At 42.4% G+C, this 18555-nt stretch overlaps 2 protein-coding genes across 13 annotated transcripts in view; one reads left to right on the top strand and one right to left on the bottom strand.

Annotated features, from left to right (window-relative positions):
• Positions 1 to 18555, bottom strand: part of NEDD4L (NEDD4 like E3 ubiquitin protein ligase) — a 363613-nt gene that overhangs the window by 197751 nt on the left and 147307 nt on the right. Inside the window, exon 3 of one of the 12 annotated variants that reach the window (XM_063795752.1) lies at positions 2502 to 2570. The exons of 10 other annotated variants lie outside the window; for them this stretch is intronic. The gene's annotated coding sequence lies outside the window, so the exon portion shown is untranslated. Of the gene's footprint in view, positions 1 to 2501; positions 2571 to 9064; positions 9150 to 18555 lie in introns of those variants that run through there. One more of the 12 variants, XM_063795754.1, reaches the window with a different exon arrangement.
• Positions 9129 to 12249, top strand: LOC101059067 (hypothetical protein). The gene is given in 2 exon segments (NM_001287841.1): positions 9129 to 9278; positions 10720 to 12249. A coding segment is annotated over 1 exon segment (327 nt). The 5' UTR covers positions 9129 to 9278; positions 10720 to 10872; the 3' UTR covers positions 11200 to 12249.

Genomic DNA, 18555 nt, shown 5'->3' with positions numbered 1-18555 from the left:
TCAGAAAGATCTACAATACATATAAAACCTTTTATGTAATGAGTGTCTAATGTGAAGAACATGATGGACTATCTAAACTTATTTTTACAAGACTAAAGCTCAGAAACATAAGCAATTCCCATGCGTCATGACCTGTCACCAGTTAACATAATGTGAAGGAAAGTGATGAGAGTGATTTTCATTTACTTAGACGCCTGCTCATTCATTTGGTTGGAGCAATCCCAAGAAAACCTTGCCCAGTGGAAATTTCAAGGTTTCTATTAGACTGTAAGCATCTTGAAGTCAACGGACTTACTTTACTCCTTTATGTACTCCACATAACCACCTTGTCACATATACACCAAAAGCAAAATAACTGCTTATTGTGAATAAGTAAATCACCATTAATTATTTTGTAAATATATTTGTGCCTACAAGGTACAGACAGATCTATGATAAAGTCAGCTAGGCATTTTTTTTTTTTTTTTTTTGAGAAGGAGTCTCACTCTGTTGCCCAGGCTGTAGTGCAGTGGTGCAATCTTGGCTCACTGCAACCTCCGCTTCCCAGGTTCAAGCAATTCTCCTGCTTCAGCCTCCCGAGTAACTGGGATTACAGGTGCACACCACCACGTCTGGGTAATTTTTGTATTTTTAGTAGAGACGGGGTCTCACCATGTTGGCCAGGCAGGTCTCAAACTCCTGGCCACAAATGATCTGCCCGCCTTGGCCTCACAAAGTGCTGGGATTACAGGCGTGAGCCACCACGCCCGGCCAGCTAGGTTTTTGGAGTCAAAATGGTTGAATTTTTTATTATAAGTCATTCTATGAAACTGGTTATTTTCTGTGGCTAAAAGCAGTGGCTTTTTCACAGCAGTTGGATTGAACTGGGTTCTCTAAAACCAGGGTGATAAGATTAGTATAAATCTTCAGACTGAAAAACTTTCTCTAATTATGCCCTTATAAATTGCAGTACACAGTTGTTATTTTTCAAATGCTACAAGTTTTTAGGGTCTGATTCACTAGTCTTCTCAGACAGTCTGGCAAGACTTAATTTGTCTGAGAGATCAACTACCAAATGGAGAATTTCATTTAATTATATAAAAAGTAAAAAAAAAAAAAATTGCAAAATGTTTTTACCAGTCATGGTTATTTTAACATTTACTAATTTGGGTATAGCTAACATAGTTTAGAAAAAAAAAAAAGATCATCTGTTTCTTTGTATAAAAAGCTGTCTTTAAAAAGAAAACCCCTATACATTTACCAACATTCCATATTGTTATGCTAAACTCTTTCCTACAGTGTACTAGCTCTCATCACTGAATCTAGACATACTTAGATTATTACCACCACTTCCCAAAAATTTACCTTCCAAAACTGAAATGTAAGAGATTAGAAATACTAAATCTAACAATAAAGAATTTTATTTTATTTTTATTATGACAGTGGTTTCACTACTTGTAGTCACTTTTACTGCCAAGTCAGTTTGTGGATAATTTAAGAAGTAATTTGCAATTAAGTTTTTATTTAAGTATATCTAAGTATGCACTGAGGGCCAGGTGCGGCGGCTTACACCTATCATCCCAGCACTTTGGAAGGCTGAGGTGGTAGGATGGCTTGAAGCCAGGAGTTCTAGACCAGCCTGGGCAACACAGTAAGAATCCGTCTCTACAAAAAATAAAAAAATTAGTTGGTGTGGTGGTGTGTGCCTGTAGTCCCAGCTACTCAGGAGGTTAAGGTGGGAGGATCACTTGAGTCCAGGAGCTCAAGGCTGCAGTGAGCTACAAGTGTGTCTCAGTCCTTCAGCCTGGGTGACGAAGTAAAACCTTGTCTCTTAAAAAAAAAAAAGTATGTACTGAGGCCCAATATTATCAGTTATTAACACAGGTAGATGTGCACACATGGACACACCTCACAGCAGCAGTAAAACAAATAAATTGAACTAGTAACTTACATAGTGGCGTGTATACTAGCAAGCACAATAGGCCCTTAACAACAATGATGAGAAAATAAATAAAGCAAGGGCACTTGTCAAACAAAAGGAGTATGACGTATCAGAGACAAATGGAGAAGGATGAAGGCTGTGTTGAATGTATGCAGCAGGAATGGATGGCTACGCTATCCAAGAAAGACCCTACCACCCAAAGGATCAAGTCTGAACTCCTTCCAGGGGGAGGCTGGTGTGAACAGGACAGGCAGGCTGGAGGAGCGCACCAGGAGGAAGTGCAAATCCACGTGTTGAAAAGGAACTGCATCATCCCTGTTTGCAAACCGCTGTTGCATGCTCCTCTGGAGAAAGCCACCAGTCCAGCGCTTCTCCAACCTGACTGCATGAGTCACCCAGGGAATCCAGTAATTGGTAGATTCTATCTCAGCCCCTCTGGGGCAGGGCCTGACATCTTACATTGCTGATGAGCTCCGGGGATGCTGCTGCCCATGGACCACACTTTGGCAAGCACTGTCCTGGAGGACGGCCTGGCCAATAATAGGCAGAGGGAAAGAGAGTTTAACAGAAAGAATATTACCTGCCAGGCAGGGAACAGGAGACCTGGGCTTCCGGCTCTCCCTTTGTTTCCTGCTCTCAGGTCCTTTAGCTGTAAAACACAAGGGATCTCTTAGGTTCCTTTGTAGCTTTAAAAACTTGAGGCAGGAAGAAAGGTTTATGGGCTGAAGAGCTGCACCTCTTAAATCAGGGATTAAAGATGAGGACAGAGCTTTAGAGAATAAAAGGTTACTGAGGAGCTGCACATCTTCAAGGCAAGAGAGGAAGAATTTACTTATTTTTATTGGAATGCCTCGACAAAAATACCAAATGACATATGCCCAGGGCTATTTTTGCAAAACAATGGACAAGTCTGAGAATAACTCAAGTGTCCATCAATAGGGGACTGACTGAATGAACTTCCGTCAGCGTAGAGCACAGAGTTATAAAAAGACAAGGGAATTCTCTGTATACTGACATTGAGTGAGTTCCAGTATACAACGCTAAGTGAAAAAAAGAAAACCAGGGCTCAGAACAGTATGTACCATGTGCTGCTTTATGAGTAACAGAAAATACAAATATATCCATACTCTTTCCAAAAAGGGCAATGGAGGAGGGATAACCCCAGAACAAATAAAGACAGTTACCTATAAGGGGGCAGGGATGAAAGGTTGCCTTAATACAAGAACGTAATAAGAACATAAACATAAACATAAACTGTGTATCAAGTTAGTGGTGAACTCATATAGAGAAACTTTATTTCACCTGACTTTGAAACCTGTTTTTATTGTCATCCCTGATGGTATATGCTAAATAAAAAAGGACTGCCAAGAAATATTTAACTGCCTTCAGTAGCAATAAAGATAGTAAACTGTTAACAACGGTTGAGGCTGAGTGATGGGGTTTCATTATGCTGTTGGCTCTCATGTTGTCTTCTCTATTTTAGTATATGTTTGAAGAATAATTTAAAAATAGCTTTCCAAATAATCTTCTGCTTTTTTTTTTTTGAGACAGGATCACACTCTGTCACCCAAGCTGGAGTACAGTGGCGTGATCTCGGCTCACTGCAACCTCTGCTTCCTGGGTTCAAGCAATTCTCCTGCCTCAGCTTCCCAAGTAGCTGGGATTACAGGCAGGCACCACCATGCCTGGCTAATTTTTGTATTTTTAGTAGAGATGGGGGTTTCACCATGTTGGCCAGGGTGGCCTCGAACTCCTGACCTCAAGTGATCTGCCCGCCTTGGCCTCCCAAAGTGCTGGGATTACAGGCGTGAGCCAATGCACCAGCCTAATCTCCTTTATCTAACATTAACATACACACACTAAGCAAGAATACAAGAGAGTCCAGGTTTGCAACAAAGACAACCTTAGTCCACCAAAAGTGAATATCAATATATATAAGATCTAAGATACAAGTAGGTAAGAAGGTGGGGAAGTGGGGCCACACCTGACTCCTACTGCAAAGTAATAGATTCAGCATCTGTACAGACCTCACTGTATTCAAATACATTTTATATTATCTCATTCTGTTTTCACAACAAAATTGCAGGATGACTCCTCTGCCCACCTGTAGCGAAGGTAAGTGACTCGAATTGATTCCAGCTCAATTTCTTTCATCTGAAAGTCCAGTGCTTTTCATACTGGCCCCTCTGGTAGCCCCACTAACAGGAGTGTGGAGGCAGGAATGGGGTTCACGAACCTAAAGCCAGCAATCTCCAGTAGTACTTTAAAAATTCATGCTAATTTTTAACTTTGTTCCATAACATATCCACGTTATCTTAATACGAAAATAGTGTATTTCATGACTTACCATCAATTAAAATAGGCCTGCATATGTATGTTGTGGCTTTACAGACCCAGAAGCCACAATTACTTACTCTGATTATCAGAGGCATTAAATGGCACCAGCCTCCCTGAGGCAGTGATAGCTGTCACCCAGCAAAAAATGGGACAAGTCCCATTGTCCAACTAGCACATTGCTGGTAGCACTTCCAGTTGACAGTATTTCAACTGGCACCTACATTTTCTGTTAATGTAACTTTTTAAACCTGAAAATTCTGTCTAGTCTTTTAAATACATCACCCAGAAATGAGTTAGTGAATGCAATGGAAAATAAATTAAAATCACATAATATGGTTTGAAATGGTTCAAAATTATCTGGGCACATTTTTAAAAGAGCCATTTCATGGCTACCCTGAGCAGAGAGCCGAGATAACAAAGAACATACCTTTGCAGCAGCCTATTTCAAAGAAAAAGAAAACAGTAAGATTGACTACTATATCTGTTAACAAAATGGCAGCAATTTTGTTTGTGCTTTTTTAATAAACTTTTTTGTTTCAGACTTAGAGAATTATTATAAAGATAAGATAGAGTCCCCATGTACCCTGAAGCCAGTTTCCCCTATTATTAAGATCTACATTGCTTCAGGACATGTCTCACAATTAATGCATCAAGGTTGATTTATTATTAACAAAATTCCACACTTTATTTCCATTTCCTCAGTTTTTCCCTAATGTTCTTTTTCCTGTTGCAAGATGCAATTTTCTTTCCATTTAAATTCAACCAGAGGAAAGCTATTAAGCTAATAACAAATTCAGGCCTAAGAGACTAGAATGTTTCTCAAGGCATCCTTAGCTAAAGAAAAATGCAGATGTTGGATGAAATACCAGAGTCAGCTCTTCAACAAACCAACCTTCATCTATATAGCATCAGAATCACCACTTCAGAGAACTTAAATGAACTTAAACTTAAACATGGTCTCAAACTGCTGGGCTCAAGCAATCCTCATGCCCCAGCCTCCTAAAGTGCCGGGATTACAAGCGTGAGCCACCGTGCCTGGTCTTCCACAGCATTTCGTATACGGTCAACCAGTACCGACGCTTTAGGCTGTGTGTCAGGTGCCATCCTGTGCAATGTAGAAAGTGGAGCAGCACCCAGGCCTCTACACACTAGATGCTTGCCAGCTTCACACCCCACTCTCTTGAATATGACAATGAAAAATGTCCCCAGATAGTGTCAAATGTCCCTTGTGGGAGAGAAGGCAAAACTGCCACTGGTTGAGAACCACCGGCTTTAAGCAATTCATCATATGGATAAATATATCAAAATTTATATCGCAATGTAAGAAGATGTCAACGTGGATTAAACAACTATTTTTATTAGTTGTTTAATTAGATTTAACAACTTTTATTAGACTATATAAATGAGTATTTGTCTTAGAAAATATAATCAATATGAAAACCAAAGAAGGCTGGACGTGGTGGCTCATGCCTGTAATCCCAGCACTTTGGGAGACCGAGGCAGGCGGATCACCTGAGGTCAGGAGTTCGAGACCAGCCTGGCCAACATGGCAAAACCCCGTCTCTACTAAAAATACAAACATTAGCTAGCACCTGTAATCCCAGCTACTTGGGAGGCTGAGGCAGGAGAATTGCTTGAACCTGGGAGGTAGAGGTTGCTGTCAGCGGAGATTGCACCACTGCACTCCAGACCTGGGTGACAGAGCGAAACTCCATCTCAAACAAACAAACAAAAAAACAAAGAAGCCAAATCATAGTTGTTCCTGTCAACTATTATGAATTAGTGCTTTGTAAAATAATATATGTAATGTATAGGTTTAATAACTCCCTAGAAACAAGGAATTCAAATTAGAAATCATTCTTAACCCTTTCCATCCTAGGATTCTAAGGTAAACATCAGATTCTATAACTAGCAGCCAAACCAATAAGCATGAGACAGAACTTGGTCTGGGAAAGAGGCCAAGACAGATAACCCATGACCACTGTGTGTCCCCCAGCTCCCCGACACTCCACCTTAGAGGACCATGGAAACACTGCCCAGGGATCCTTTTGCCACCAGCAATTAAAATAGGCCCCATTCCCTAAAGCAAAATTAGGGGCAGGGAGTAGAAAATATCCAGTTGGGAAGGACATACCTGATAAACGCTTTAGGCTGATGTCCCCAGCTTCTTACATGTCACTCTGCTTAATTTGGGATTGGAGGTAGCAAGGAATAAGCCAATAATCCCCAGTTCTCAAGGGAAATCTGATAGGCTGCAGGATGGTGCCATCCAATTTTTTAAAAAGTGGTTTTAAAAGTTGTTTCTTAAAATAAATTTTAAAAAAGGGCCACCTCTCATTTCTGCAGCTCTGAAAGCTTTTCTTTCATCTTTGTAAAGGTCTCGACATAAACATGTAGAAATACCACCATCACATATCTAGGTCAGAAGAAAGGGCTAACTTTACCTATCCTACAGTTACTAGGCCATCCAGACAGCTCTTTCCTTTATGTAGGGGTGCCAAGGGGTGTCCGAGCAGAAAGGTGAAGAAGGCAGGTGGGTGCCAAAGAGACCCAGGCTGTTATCACTTGCAGGTGAGAACCTTTGATCAGCCGCTGCCACCCCCACCCCCACCCACTGGAGAGTGTGTGGGGCAGCGCCTTCCCTCAAGCAGGCTCAGGGGAAAGGCTCACCAGAAAGTCCTCAGATTTTAGGAACCCTCAAGCCCTCCACCCAACAGGCTGCTCTGTGGTTGCTCTCTTCTGCTGAACAGCTTTGGTTCCACCTCATCGGTCTCAGCCCAAATTCCATCTAAGGCAAAGAGAGCACATAAAGAGAAAACTGGCCATGCCCAGTTCCTACAGGTGGGCAGGTGGCTGGCAGGGAAGGGATCACATGGGAGGACCACGGAGCTCGGCCTGTGCATACTAACCCAGCTCAATGTTAATTAAGGCAAAGGATCATTTACATTAAAGATCATTAACCAGGTACTTGGGTCCCTTGGCAAGAGGTGAGAGTTCGCAAGTTGAAAAATGCATCTGGATCAAGGGGCAGCCTCTTGTTGCCAAACACAGGTGTGGGTAATTTCAGGAGAAGGGCACGTCAATGGCAAGGAAGGAGCAGAAGCAAACGGGGGCGTCTCAGGAGGGGGCCCCGTTTCCTTCTTGTAAAGCTGCTCCCACCCACAGCCACACTCCATTCAGTCAGGTTTATGTGCTGTTCTTCCTTGTCCCTTATGAGGTAGAACCATCACCTTGCGTGCAAAGCAGCTTACAGGTAAGGAATTATAAACAGGTTAAGGTTTATGGCATCTGTCTTGCCAATTTTCCATCTCTCAACAGAAACATCTCCTTTTAAGGTGATGGCCCAGGCTCTATCATGGCAAGTCCCACCCAAAAAGGAAGGCACTTCCCTCTCTATTCACTAAACCACTTTGCTGTTCCTCCCACATCCAGGGACCCAATGCCACACAATTCTCAAGCGCAACGAGAAGTCGCCATCAAGCAAACAGGGTCAGAAGTTCAATTTCACACATTACCGACCGCCACGGTTTTGAAGATTTCTGGCAAATGTTCTTTCTGACATGCTTCAAGTTGCTGCACATGCTCGGTGCCCTCCTCCTCACCATCTCCTCTTCCCCCTCATAAAAATCATCAGGAGCTCCCGTCTCAGCCTTTGTCTAAGGCAGCCTGAGACTTTCTCATTGTTTATATAGAATTATCCAAAAAGAGCAGGCACTGCCCTGGTTTTCTATTCCAGCATTAACCTAATTCAATTTTCCTCAAGTTATATGTTTACCGGAGAGTATTACCTGTGGCTGATGTTAAAAAAAAAAAAAAAAAAGAGAGAGAGAGAAAGAGAGAACAGAAAAGTAGAGCCCCAATATCCCTGCTAGTAAGATTAGGTCAAAGAAAAAGACAGATTAATTTCTACATCTTTTTTAATGGCACATAACATGGGTAGTCTTTAACTTAAAGTAAAGGAAAACATAAGTGCCAGTTTTATTTTCTCTTAAAGGGAATAACAGTTTGTATGTTTGAGGGCTGAAGAATGCAGTAAAAGACAATGAGGAATGATTAGGCACCTCACTTACAATTTTTTAAAGTTCCTAACTGCACGTTTATCCATATAAGAGCAAAATCATTTAATCTGGGTGAATACATGTAAAAACTCAAGTTAGGGGTCATGTGACTCATCCCCAGGTATTTCCTGTAAAGGTTATAAAACAAATGAGAAAGTGTGTGTATCCCAGGAGGTGAATCTAAAACAATAGAGAAGTATGTTGTCCCATCACGAGCTGGCTGATTGCATTAGCTATGCTCTAAATTGAACTTATTTCACAGTGAAGCCTACAAAGAATCAAATTTTAAATAAAAGATCTGTCCTCGCTTCACCTGAGGTTTTGAACTCAGAAATTTGAAAATTTCTGAACTCTGCATGACAAGATTCCTTTACAGTGTCTATTTTTGACATTTCAGGAACACAGTGATGACAAATGCAGTAATTTATTCATAAAAGGGGGAAGAGGCACCAGAGCAATATCTGTGTAATTTTTGACTGCACCACCCTGAAGAAAAGAGGTTAGAAACAAGATGATACAGGTTAAATACATAAATAATTAAAATGTTTTCACTGTGCCGCCCTTTGATTTTGAAGCATGCAAAAAATGTCTAATGGACATTTTAAAAAGAAAGCAAGCAAGTTCAAATAATCCCCCTAATCCTGCACATTTGGGTTAAAGCTAATGGATTCACGGTAAGAGAACCTTCTCCTGATGCTGTGGGCACTAATCGAGTAATAAAGGGAACGGAACCTTCGGTGGCACTTACCAGATTCCAGGCAGGAAGAGCTCGTCTGAAGTGGGGAGCGGAGAGAGAGGCAGGTCTAGATGCAGATGGTCTGTTTCCCCTAACAACAGCAACGGCGGCGAGGAGAAATCCTGGTCTCCGCCAGCTCCCGGCCAGGTAACCAACAGCCTGGAGTGGGAGGTGCCGTGCTGGGGAGGCACCGCGTGGACAGGGCTCTGCAGCCGCTCCCGCCCAGGTAGGGCCCTGTGCAGCCACCCACCCGGGCACCCTCGAGCAGCTTAAGCCTGTCTGGGTTGGAAGCTGCTGCCGCGGATGCCTGCCTCTCTCGAATCGGGAGCAAATTCAAATGTGGGGAACACGGAAGTGCCTCATCAGAGGCAGCAGAGCCAATGACTATAGGAGGAACTTCATGTATTCAAGAGACACAAAAAAGCAATTCAAACCACAGCCCCACAATGCTGCCCTTGCAACAAAACAACACCAGGGAAGTTATGATAACAGCCAACTTGCCATGAGACGTGTGTATACCTGGCTTGGCCCAGGTGACCCTGGAGCCTCAGGGATCCCTCTCAGGTGTATGGAATGCCCCTTTTGGAATATCAGTGGCATCTTTTCCTAAATGTCCATAGCAATGTTAAAAAGAAATATATTCAAGGCAATAAGGAAACTCCTCTAGATACTTCTATTTAAATTACTGTCCCACTGTCCTCACATACAGGGCATGAGCCTGTATTTTCATCAGCCAAAACTAGCTTTGGATCCCATCTCCACTAGCTTCGTGACATCCAGCAAGCTTCTTGTCCTATGCCACCTTTGGCATTCTTGTTTGTAGAAACAGCCTTGAAACCTCTTTCACGTGCTGCTTTTGGACCACCGGTCCTGCAATCAATGTGCTTTTTTTTTTACATTTTCTTGTCTTTCACAGTTCCCCGTGGCTCTAAAAGTATTATCCGAAATCAACCAGTCACCCCTTTCACCTTCTCTCAGTTTAAAAATGGATCCAGTGCATACCCAATAGCAAAATATTTTCCTCTTTACTCTCATTTTTTTTTTAACTAATGTCTCCAACAGATTAGGGAGGCCAATTTTAAAATCATTTTTGCATACAATGGTCAAACAAACAGATCCCATGACCCCACAGCCCAAACCCTGCCAGGGACAACAAGTTGCAGCCCAAGGCAGAGGGGGTTTCTTCTGTTTAAAGTTCTGTGTAAATTCCCACTTCAAGGCCAAGAACAGGCCCCTTTTAAGAGCCAAGAGTGTTGAGGAAAATAAAGGCTTTATTGAGCCAAAAGGTCTTTTTTTCTTGAATGCTCCCTTTTAAAAGGCAATTATTTCTTACAATGGGAATTTACAGCTTACTTATATTAGCACTCTTCGATAAGATAAGAACGACCAGGGCATGGGTGACCGGCCCAACACTTATCAAGTGACTGTCCATGGGAGGGGGAGATGCAGAGTCCCACCTGGGCCAAGAGGCCGCATCACCATCTGCTGGTGGCTCCTGCTTTTACAGTCATGAGCCCTACACCATCTCCCATCTCCTCTGTAGCAGGCAGCCCATTAGAATTCCTGCTTTATTACATTAACATTCTCACAGCTTAGTTTGGCTGCTCAAGGACAACTCTTGTTCTTTCCCACCAGATCTTCTTTCCAACCTTCATTCTTTCCCACAGACTCGTAATCAGGCCACTAATGACAGCGGGGAGCGTAAAAGTTCTCTTCCCTACCCACCTTGCGTGATGCAGTGACACAGAATGAAATTCACAACACACATGGAGAAAAGGAAAACAACCAATCCTTCCCCAGAACGGAACAGCTAAGAGCCAATGCTACTGAAAACCATGGGGCAGGCATCTCCACCGAGTGCAGGGAAGAGGCCAGGAGAAGACCCAGGAAATAAATTAAAAAAGGGACAGCCTTTGAGCTGGTCCCTGAGCGGTGAGCAAGACTTAGCTGTTCAGGCAAGCTGTGTGGCTGGAGTAGAGAATATATTGGAAATCAGAGAGGTCAAAAACAATGAGCAGGAGATAGCGGAAGAAATGTTCTTAACCACTTCACTCTTCCGAAGCCTTCACCCATCTCTGGTGAATATATCTAGGTCCAGCAGGGTCTCAGAAGCAGATGCCAACCTGAGGGGAATATTTACCAGATGACGTGAAGGCCGTGGAAAAAGAAGAAATTGGAAAATTCATTATTTAAGTGGTGTGTGTAAGTTGGATACTCTCTAAAATGATACCAGTAATTTCTAAAAAAGATCTAGGGGAAGAGAATAAATCTGGGTTTTACAGGCAGCTGTGATGAGGGCTGGGTGACCAGCTGTGCCACAGCTGGCAAATATGTCTACACGTAGTAGTGGCATCTGTTTGCAGTATGACAGGAGAGAGTGCCTCTTTTAGGTACAAAGGAAGATAGGAATTATCACAGAACTTCATACCACATAAAAGGTCCTGTCTCTTACTTCTGTTACCCCAGTATATTATTTGCAAGTCTGTGAAATTAAGTATATGATTGGTATTTAGTTTAATTTTATACCAGAATAATTCAAGAGGTAAATTTCAGTACCTTCTGTCTTCCAATCAGATGTACATTCTCATATATAAAGTATTCCAAAGAAATAGCTCCTAAATAAAATGACTCAAATCAAGAAATAGTCTCACATCTGACCTCATCCACACCCTATGCACTGGTCTTACTCTCCTCTTAGCCACTTCACTGTAAAAACCTTTGCAACTGCCACAGGTGCATGCCCCAAACCATACAGGCTGTTGTGCTGTGTTGGAACATGATCACATCAAACTACGATATCAATTGTTTAAAATGATCAGAAGTGAAGAAAGCAGGCAGAAAGACAAGTCTATACATTAAAGGATCCTTTTCTTTCTTTCTTTCTTTTTTCACATCTGGAAATCTATGGCCTATGTTCAAGTGCCAGGCTCAGCTCAAATTAGCAAGTGATGATAAATTCCTGGAGGCCTAGAACTCCGTGTTCTTCATTTCCCAGTACAGTGCCTTTCGACATAAATAGATGGTTGCTGAACTCCCCTGAAAGAAAGAGACAGGTACCTGTGGGCTGCATCACCACCAGCGAACCCAGCAGACAGCACAGATGCCTGCATTCAGCTAGGTAGGAAACCAACCATGTAAGCAGTGAAAAGCATGTCAAGACAGCTAGGAAAAACCATTAAAGTGAGTGGTAAACTGTTGAAAGGCTAACGTGAATCACTAAACTAGAGAAGCTAGGAGTCAGGAGACCTGAGAACTAACCCTGATGATGCCCTTAAATACCTTCTTTGCTTAAGACAATTTAATATCTTAACCTTTGAGAAAATAGGAAGCCTATCACAAGACAGGCAAAAGGAACTTCCCTGCCACTGTCTCCCCTTGTTAACAAATTAACGATGGCACCTTACACACAGTCAATAGTGCCTCAGAACCAAGAAATCATTTCTGATCTTGAACAATGCATTTAATGTCTGTATGTTAAGATGACAGCTCCTTGTCACACAGTTTAATGGTCCAGGCTCACATATTTAGGAAACCAGGATTGAAAAGCCAACTCAAATGCTATCATCATTAAGTTTTTTAAAATTATTATTATTTTCTGTAGCTCAGGCTGGAGTGCAATGGTGCAATCTCAGCTCACTGCAACCTCCAACTCTTGTATTCAAGCTATTCTCCCACCTCAGCCTCCCGAGCAGCTGGGACTACAGGTGCATGCCACCACACCAGGCTAATTTTTGTATTTTTTGTAGAGATGGAGTTTCACCGTGTTACCCAGACTGGTCTCGAACTCCTGAACTCAAGTAATCCAGCTGCCTCAGCCTCCCAAAGTGTTGGGATTACAAGTGTGACATTAAGCAAGTTTTTATCAAGCTTGTACCATGTACCTTGTCAGCAATGGGGTTTCCCAGATTGAATCCCAATCCCAGCATTGGAGTTTCCCAGATTGCTTCCCCTTGAAGCACTGGGGTTTCCCAGATCAGGGCTCGCCTCTCACTGCCCACCAGGTATAACTTTTCTGAAATCACCAATTATATGCCTGTTATCTGTGCATGCAATTTAGAACTTTGGCTACACACTGAGGGTGGCAGGAGTATATATGCTGGTTATACACCAAGTTCTAGCTTAACTTGATTGTTTTGTAAGAAGACTATCTCACCAATAAAATTTTAAATTGTACATACCAAGGCCAATGTTTTTCTTAGCAATTTACCTATTATAGCAGAGCTAACCTTCAGATCACCTCAGTCCAGGGAACTTACCTGCAAAACCCAAATAAATAGAAACAAACCTCTGGATTCTGAAATAGGGGCCATCAAAAGCCAGGCCCTTGATCTCAGAGCTTCATTAACCGACTGTAACACAATTCTGAACAAGCTTCATTACTGAGCTTCCCATTACAGAGATTAGGCTTCTAATCAGCAATAAAGCATGTCAAATAGCATTACTGTCTCTCCTATAGGAACCAGACACACCAAACACACCAGAAAATGTGGTGACAGGGTGGTTATTCATTGATACAAATGGCAATTAAAAATCTCAGCCATTATAATTATCAACAGTCCACTTAAAAATCAGTTTGTTATAAGTTCTTTTTATCACTAGTTTTTTTCTTTCTTAAAATATTATACTTTTAGAGACAGAGTCTCACTCTGCCACCCAGGCTGAAGGGCAGTGGTGTATTCATGACTCACTGCAGCCTTGACCTCCTGGGCTCAAGCAATCCTCCCGCCTCAGCTTCCTGAGTAGCTGGGGCTACAGGCACACACCACCACGTCTGGTTAACCTTTTAAAAATCTGTAGGTATGGGGTCTCACTACGTCACTCGCTATGTTCAGGATGGTCTCGAACCCCTGGCCTCCTAAAGTGCTGGGATTTTAGGTGTAAGCCACCATACCCAGCCTTTTTATCACTGTTACATCTTCTATTTGATGGCAGAAAAAGACAGATTTAAATAATGGAGGTAAAAGATAAGCTAAGAAGTATGAATCATAGGTTCTCACTCAAAGAGGTAACTTTAATATCTAAATCTAAAATAAACCCTTCCAGTAGTAAATGCAATACAGATTCTTCACAAGAAAAGTGTATGTACATATACTGTATACAGACACACTTACACATATACATACTTAGTTAGAAGAAAAGAAAATAAACACTCATGAGCCTGCTTCTCTGAGGTAATGCTACTAATACATTAGGGCATTAATACCCTTTCAGACCTTCATCTATATTTCTGTATTATGTGTTTCCTAAGATGAGATCAAATTATACAAACCAATCTACAATTTACTTTTCATTCTATGTTATAAAATGTTTCCATAACATTAAATACTTAACTGCAACATCATTTCTAATGGCTTTATACTATTCCATTATAAAGATATACCATTATTAAGCTAATTTAGGGTGCTTCAACTTTTTCATTATAAGCAATGCTTCATCTTAATAACTAATTCTTTAGGTATATGACACACGCACACTCTCTTTGGATAGATAAGGATAAAATATAACTTCAATACTTCCTTAGGAGAGTTTCTTTGCATGAAGTGTGTTTGCTAGATAACAGGCACGCACACTCTTCCTTCTATGTATTTGATACTTTGAACAATATGTTAATTGAAGAAAATTTAGAAATTCAGAAAAAGCAAATATAACTTATACTCCTACCACCCTAACATAATGTTAATAGTTTGCATACCCTCTCCAGTCTTTTCTAATTATATCTTTTTTCCCTAAAAATGATTTGGAATACTTGGTTTGGTTTGACTGGAGTTTTGATTCTTTTTTAGAGAATTCCACATAAGAGATTCCATTTACCTACTTCAATAACATGGATCGTAAAACTCTTATTCAATAAAGATATGAAATAGAAGATACTTGACTTCTGCTGGATGACCCAATGTGGAAAGAGGAAGGCATGAAGTAAGGAGAGAAAGGTGGGGATGGAGGAAAAGGAGAAGGGATCGAGGTGTGCCCACCGCTGTGGGTCACGGGCTTCACTATGAGCTATCACTACCTCTGAAGTCACTCAGTGACCATCAGCTACAACAGACAAGTTCATGTGAAGAAAAAAGCCAAAACCACTGGCCAGAGAGGAAATCACCCCGGGCTGACCAGGATGTGTGCAAGGCCCCACCTCAACACACCTGAATTCTGATTTACACGTTCGTTATTGGACTTGAGGGCTGCTAACTCCTTAAGCTGGCTGCCAGAAGATGCACTTGTTCTGAACTTGGACAGCCCCCTAGAGAGCCCAAAACTCACAACAGTCTAGCTGTACAGGTTAAATACGCCCAAGGAAAATCGAGGGTTTTAAAACATAGCCATTTATACTCTAGGCTCATTGTTTGTAAGTTATTTTCTTCCTCCAGGTGTATTATTTCAACTCCTGGGGTGTAAAGGTCACTGCCTGTGGTTTGGGTTTTGGAAGAGACGTACCCCAGAGCACACTAGGGCTATGGAGTTCAAGTGGGGAATGCACCAGTTGGGGCTGAACTTTTAAAGACAAAAGATCCTGTTGCTGCCTTTCAAACAGCAGGCTTAGCAGGCAGAGAGAAAGGCAGCGACAACCTGACGTGGGCTTTATAAAGTCTAAAAATAGGTACTTGCAGCAGAATGGTTTCTTTAGAGAACAATTTCAAAGATTCCCAGGAGGTGTCAGCTGTTCACCAGATATTGGATGAGGATAAAGGCTTTTGGAGCTGTCAGGGGATCACAAAGCCCACGGTGAGGGCACCCGAGACAGGTGAAGAAAAGGTCTTGGTTCAAAATCCTGCTCATGACAAAGTGGCCCGGGAGAGAAGATCTCTGATTCAGGACAGCAGCACTCAACAGGAGCTAAGAATCCGCTCCTGGCTTCTACCTTGCCACACAGACTAACTGGAAGACTATTAGGCCATGCAATCATTTTCTCTACAAAGACAATGAATTAACCCACTTTCAAGACTAACAACTACAGATTACTTGTGAAGAGACAGTCTTCTCCATAATGCAGGCATTAATATGCATCTGCTTAGCTTCCATTATTCAAAAACAATGTTGGAGGCAGGTAGGTTAGTGCAAAGCCCTGGCCACCAATGTGCTGTTATATGGAAAGTCAAGGGCAGAAGCTGTGGGACCAGAGCAACACAGGGCTTGAGAGTGTACTGGGGCCAGATTCAAATTGGACGTGCCCCACGGCACACTGGAATACAGGCCAGGACAGAATTAGGAGCCCCAAGCCTAGTCCTGCCTCCCCATGTAACTTCAGGTCCTTGAGGGAACAAGCAGCCTCCCAGACTCTGTTTCCCAGTCTGCAGAGGTGGACCCACTCGGTGGTTCCTGACCCTGGCCACCCACATCTCACTCCAGGCCAAGGAAGTCACTTGCTTTGGACTGAGTCTTGGCAACAATATGTTTTTGGAGCTCCCAGGTGACGCTAATGCTGGGACAGGCTTGAGAACCACTGGTGCTAGGGTCCCTTTGAGCCCTACATTCTGTATGCACATTTTCACTCATCTCCGTTTTCTCCCAGTAGGCCAGTGAAGAGGTGTCTGATGAAAGGAGAAATGAGGTGCTGGAGGACCATCCTGTGGGTTGGCCTGGGCATCAGGCACAGGTCCTGGTCTCAGCTGGACTATCGCTCAACAGAGGCCTTGGCCGCACATCCCCTTGGAAGGACTCTTTGCTTCCACATTCTGAACACTGTCCTGCTTTTGTTCAAACTCCTTTCTTTTAGCCCTCAAAATACATCTCACATCCCTACCATGAAGTTTTCCCTGGATTAAATGGAGGCAAAGTAGCGAAAAATGCAAACAAGAGATAACAGAGACTCAAGCACATTCCCAGCTCTTTAGAAAGTTAGAACTGAAGCTTCCTGAGCTAGCAGCACATTCATATTCTCTCTCCCTTGAACTCAGACCAAAGAGAAATGAAATGCACATGGGGGTGGGGGGCGGTGGTAAGGATTTTCTGATTTTTAATGTGATTTCCATATTTGCTTTCAGAATACAATTTCCATCTGCTTCTTTTTTTATGAGAAAAGGAAATCGTGCATTTAATCGTCTTTGAATATTACTAATTTTATATTTCAAGTATCTGGTAATTTGATTTTCATAATTAATCTTAACATGTATTCAGAACACAAAAAAACTCAATACCATGTGAAGAGAAGGGAAACAAAAAAAGTCCTATTTTCATCTACTACAGAAAATATTAAGTCAAAGGTTTATATGTAGTGAAGCATACTGGATTTAAATCCTAATCATGTATTTTTTAGATTTAAATTTTTTCTTTATTGCTCTTCTGATTTATAAGAACCTAAGAAAAGGGTTTCCCTTCTTACTCCTTCTTCCCCGGTCCCTGCCCTCTGCTGATTTTCCTTCCAAAGGCTGCCCTTCTTACCCATTCCCTGCCCTCCAGTCCCCCACCTGCCTGGTTCAGTGATTCAGTGAGCAATAAGTGCAGAAAGCCAATGCCCAGAAGATTAACACATACTTGTCAGGTTGTCACAAAGTTTTTCTGGGTTCTCCAGGCCCCTCTAGAGCCAGCTCATTTGAAGCAGACAACTGCTGGCCAACAAAGACTGGAAGCCACAGAGACAAAGGAAACCCATTTTTCTGAAGACCCTCCGTGGGGTCTTGAAAAGCCTGTGCACTAGGCTTCATGCCCGGCCCTTCCTACTGAGTGGCCTTCTCCACTGCCTGCTGCTTAAAGGCTTTCCAAGCACCTATTAATTTCAAAGATCACTTTCCTGCGTGAAGACATGCCTGAGAGCATGAACAAGAGTTCTCAGACTGAAAGCAGAAAACCAAGATTCTTAATTAAATGATCAAGTGAGAACCCGATCATTTACTGGTGGTGTAGACCAGTGGCTCCCAGCTCTGGCTTTCATTCCAATCACCTGAGGAGCTGGAAATGCCAGGGCTGCAGACCAGCTGAATCAGAAGGCCTGGAGGCAGGGCCTCAGCATACCAGGTGACTGGCGTGCAGTGAGCATGAGAAGAGAGTCTATGCAAGCATACCGGAATGCAGCTCCAACTCCGGCACTTAAGTCTGCTGTGACTTCAGCAAGATGCCTAATCTTTCTCATCCTCCATTTCTCTTATCTGGAAAATGCCAATAATAATCCTTACCTCCTAAGAGTGATTGATGACTACGATTTAATTATGCCATATAAAGCTACAGTGTCTCAAAATACAGTAGGTCTCAGCCTCTGCAGCTTCATGTATAAAATGCCAATCAGAATAGAGAGAATGATCTGCTGGGAGTGTGAAAAGGAAATGAAGACAGAAGGGAGTGTGACTCACACATTATAAAAAAAATATGAATTCACGATGGGCTAGAGGCCAATTTACAGAACATCCCATTCTCCTGCTCACATCAGGGGTAACTCAACACAGCCCAATAAAATACAGGCCGTAAGCTCTGCAGGAGCCACCATCTCTCTCTGCAAATGCCAGCCTAGGGCTGACATCCAATGGAGAAAATCAGGCTGAGAATAAAACCTGCAGAGGGCAGAGGGAGTGGGG

The sequence above is a fragment of the Pan troglodytes genome, chromosome 17 (assembly GCF_028858775.2).
Source record: "Pan troglodytes isolate AG18354 chromosome 17, NHGRI_mPanTro3-v2.0_pri, whole genome shotgun sequence".
Classification (NCBI taxonomy): domain Eukaryota; kingdom Metazoa; phylum Chordata; class Mammalia; order Primates; family Hominidae; genus Pan; species Pan troglodytes.
The sequence above is the reverse complement of the archived record's forward strand: the minus strand, read 5'-3'. Positions and strand labels throughout refer to the sequence as shown.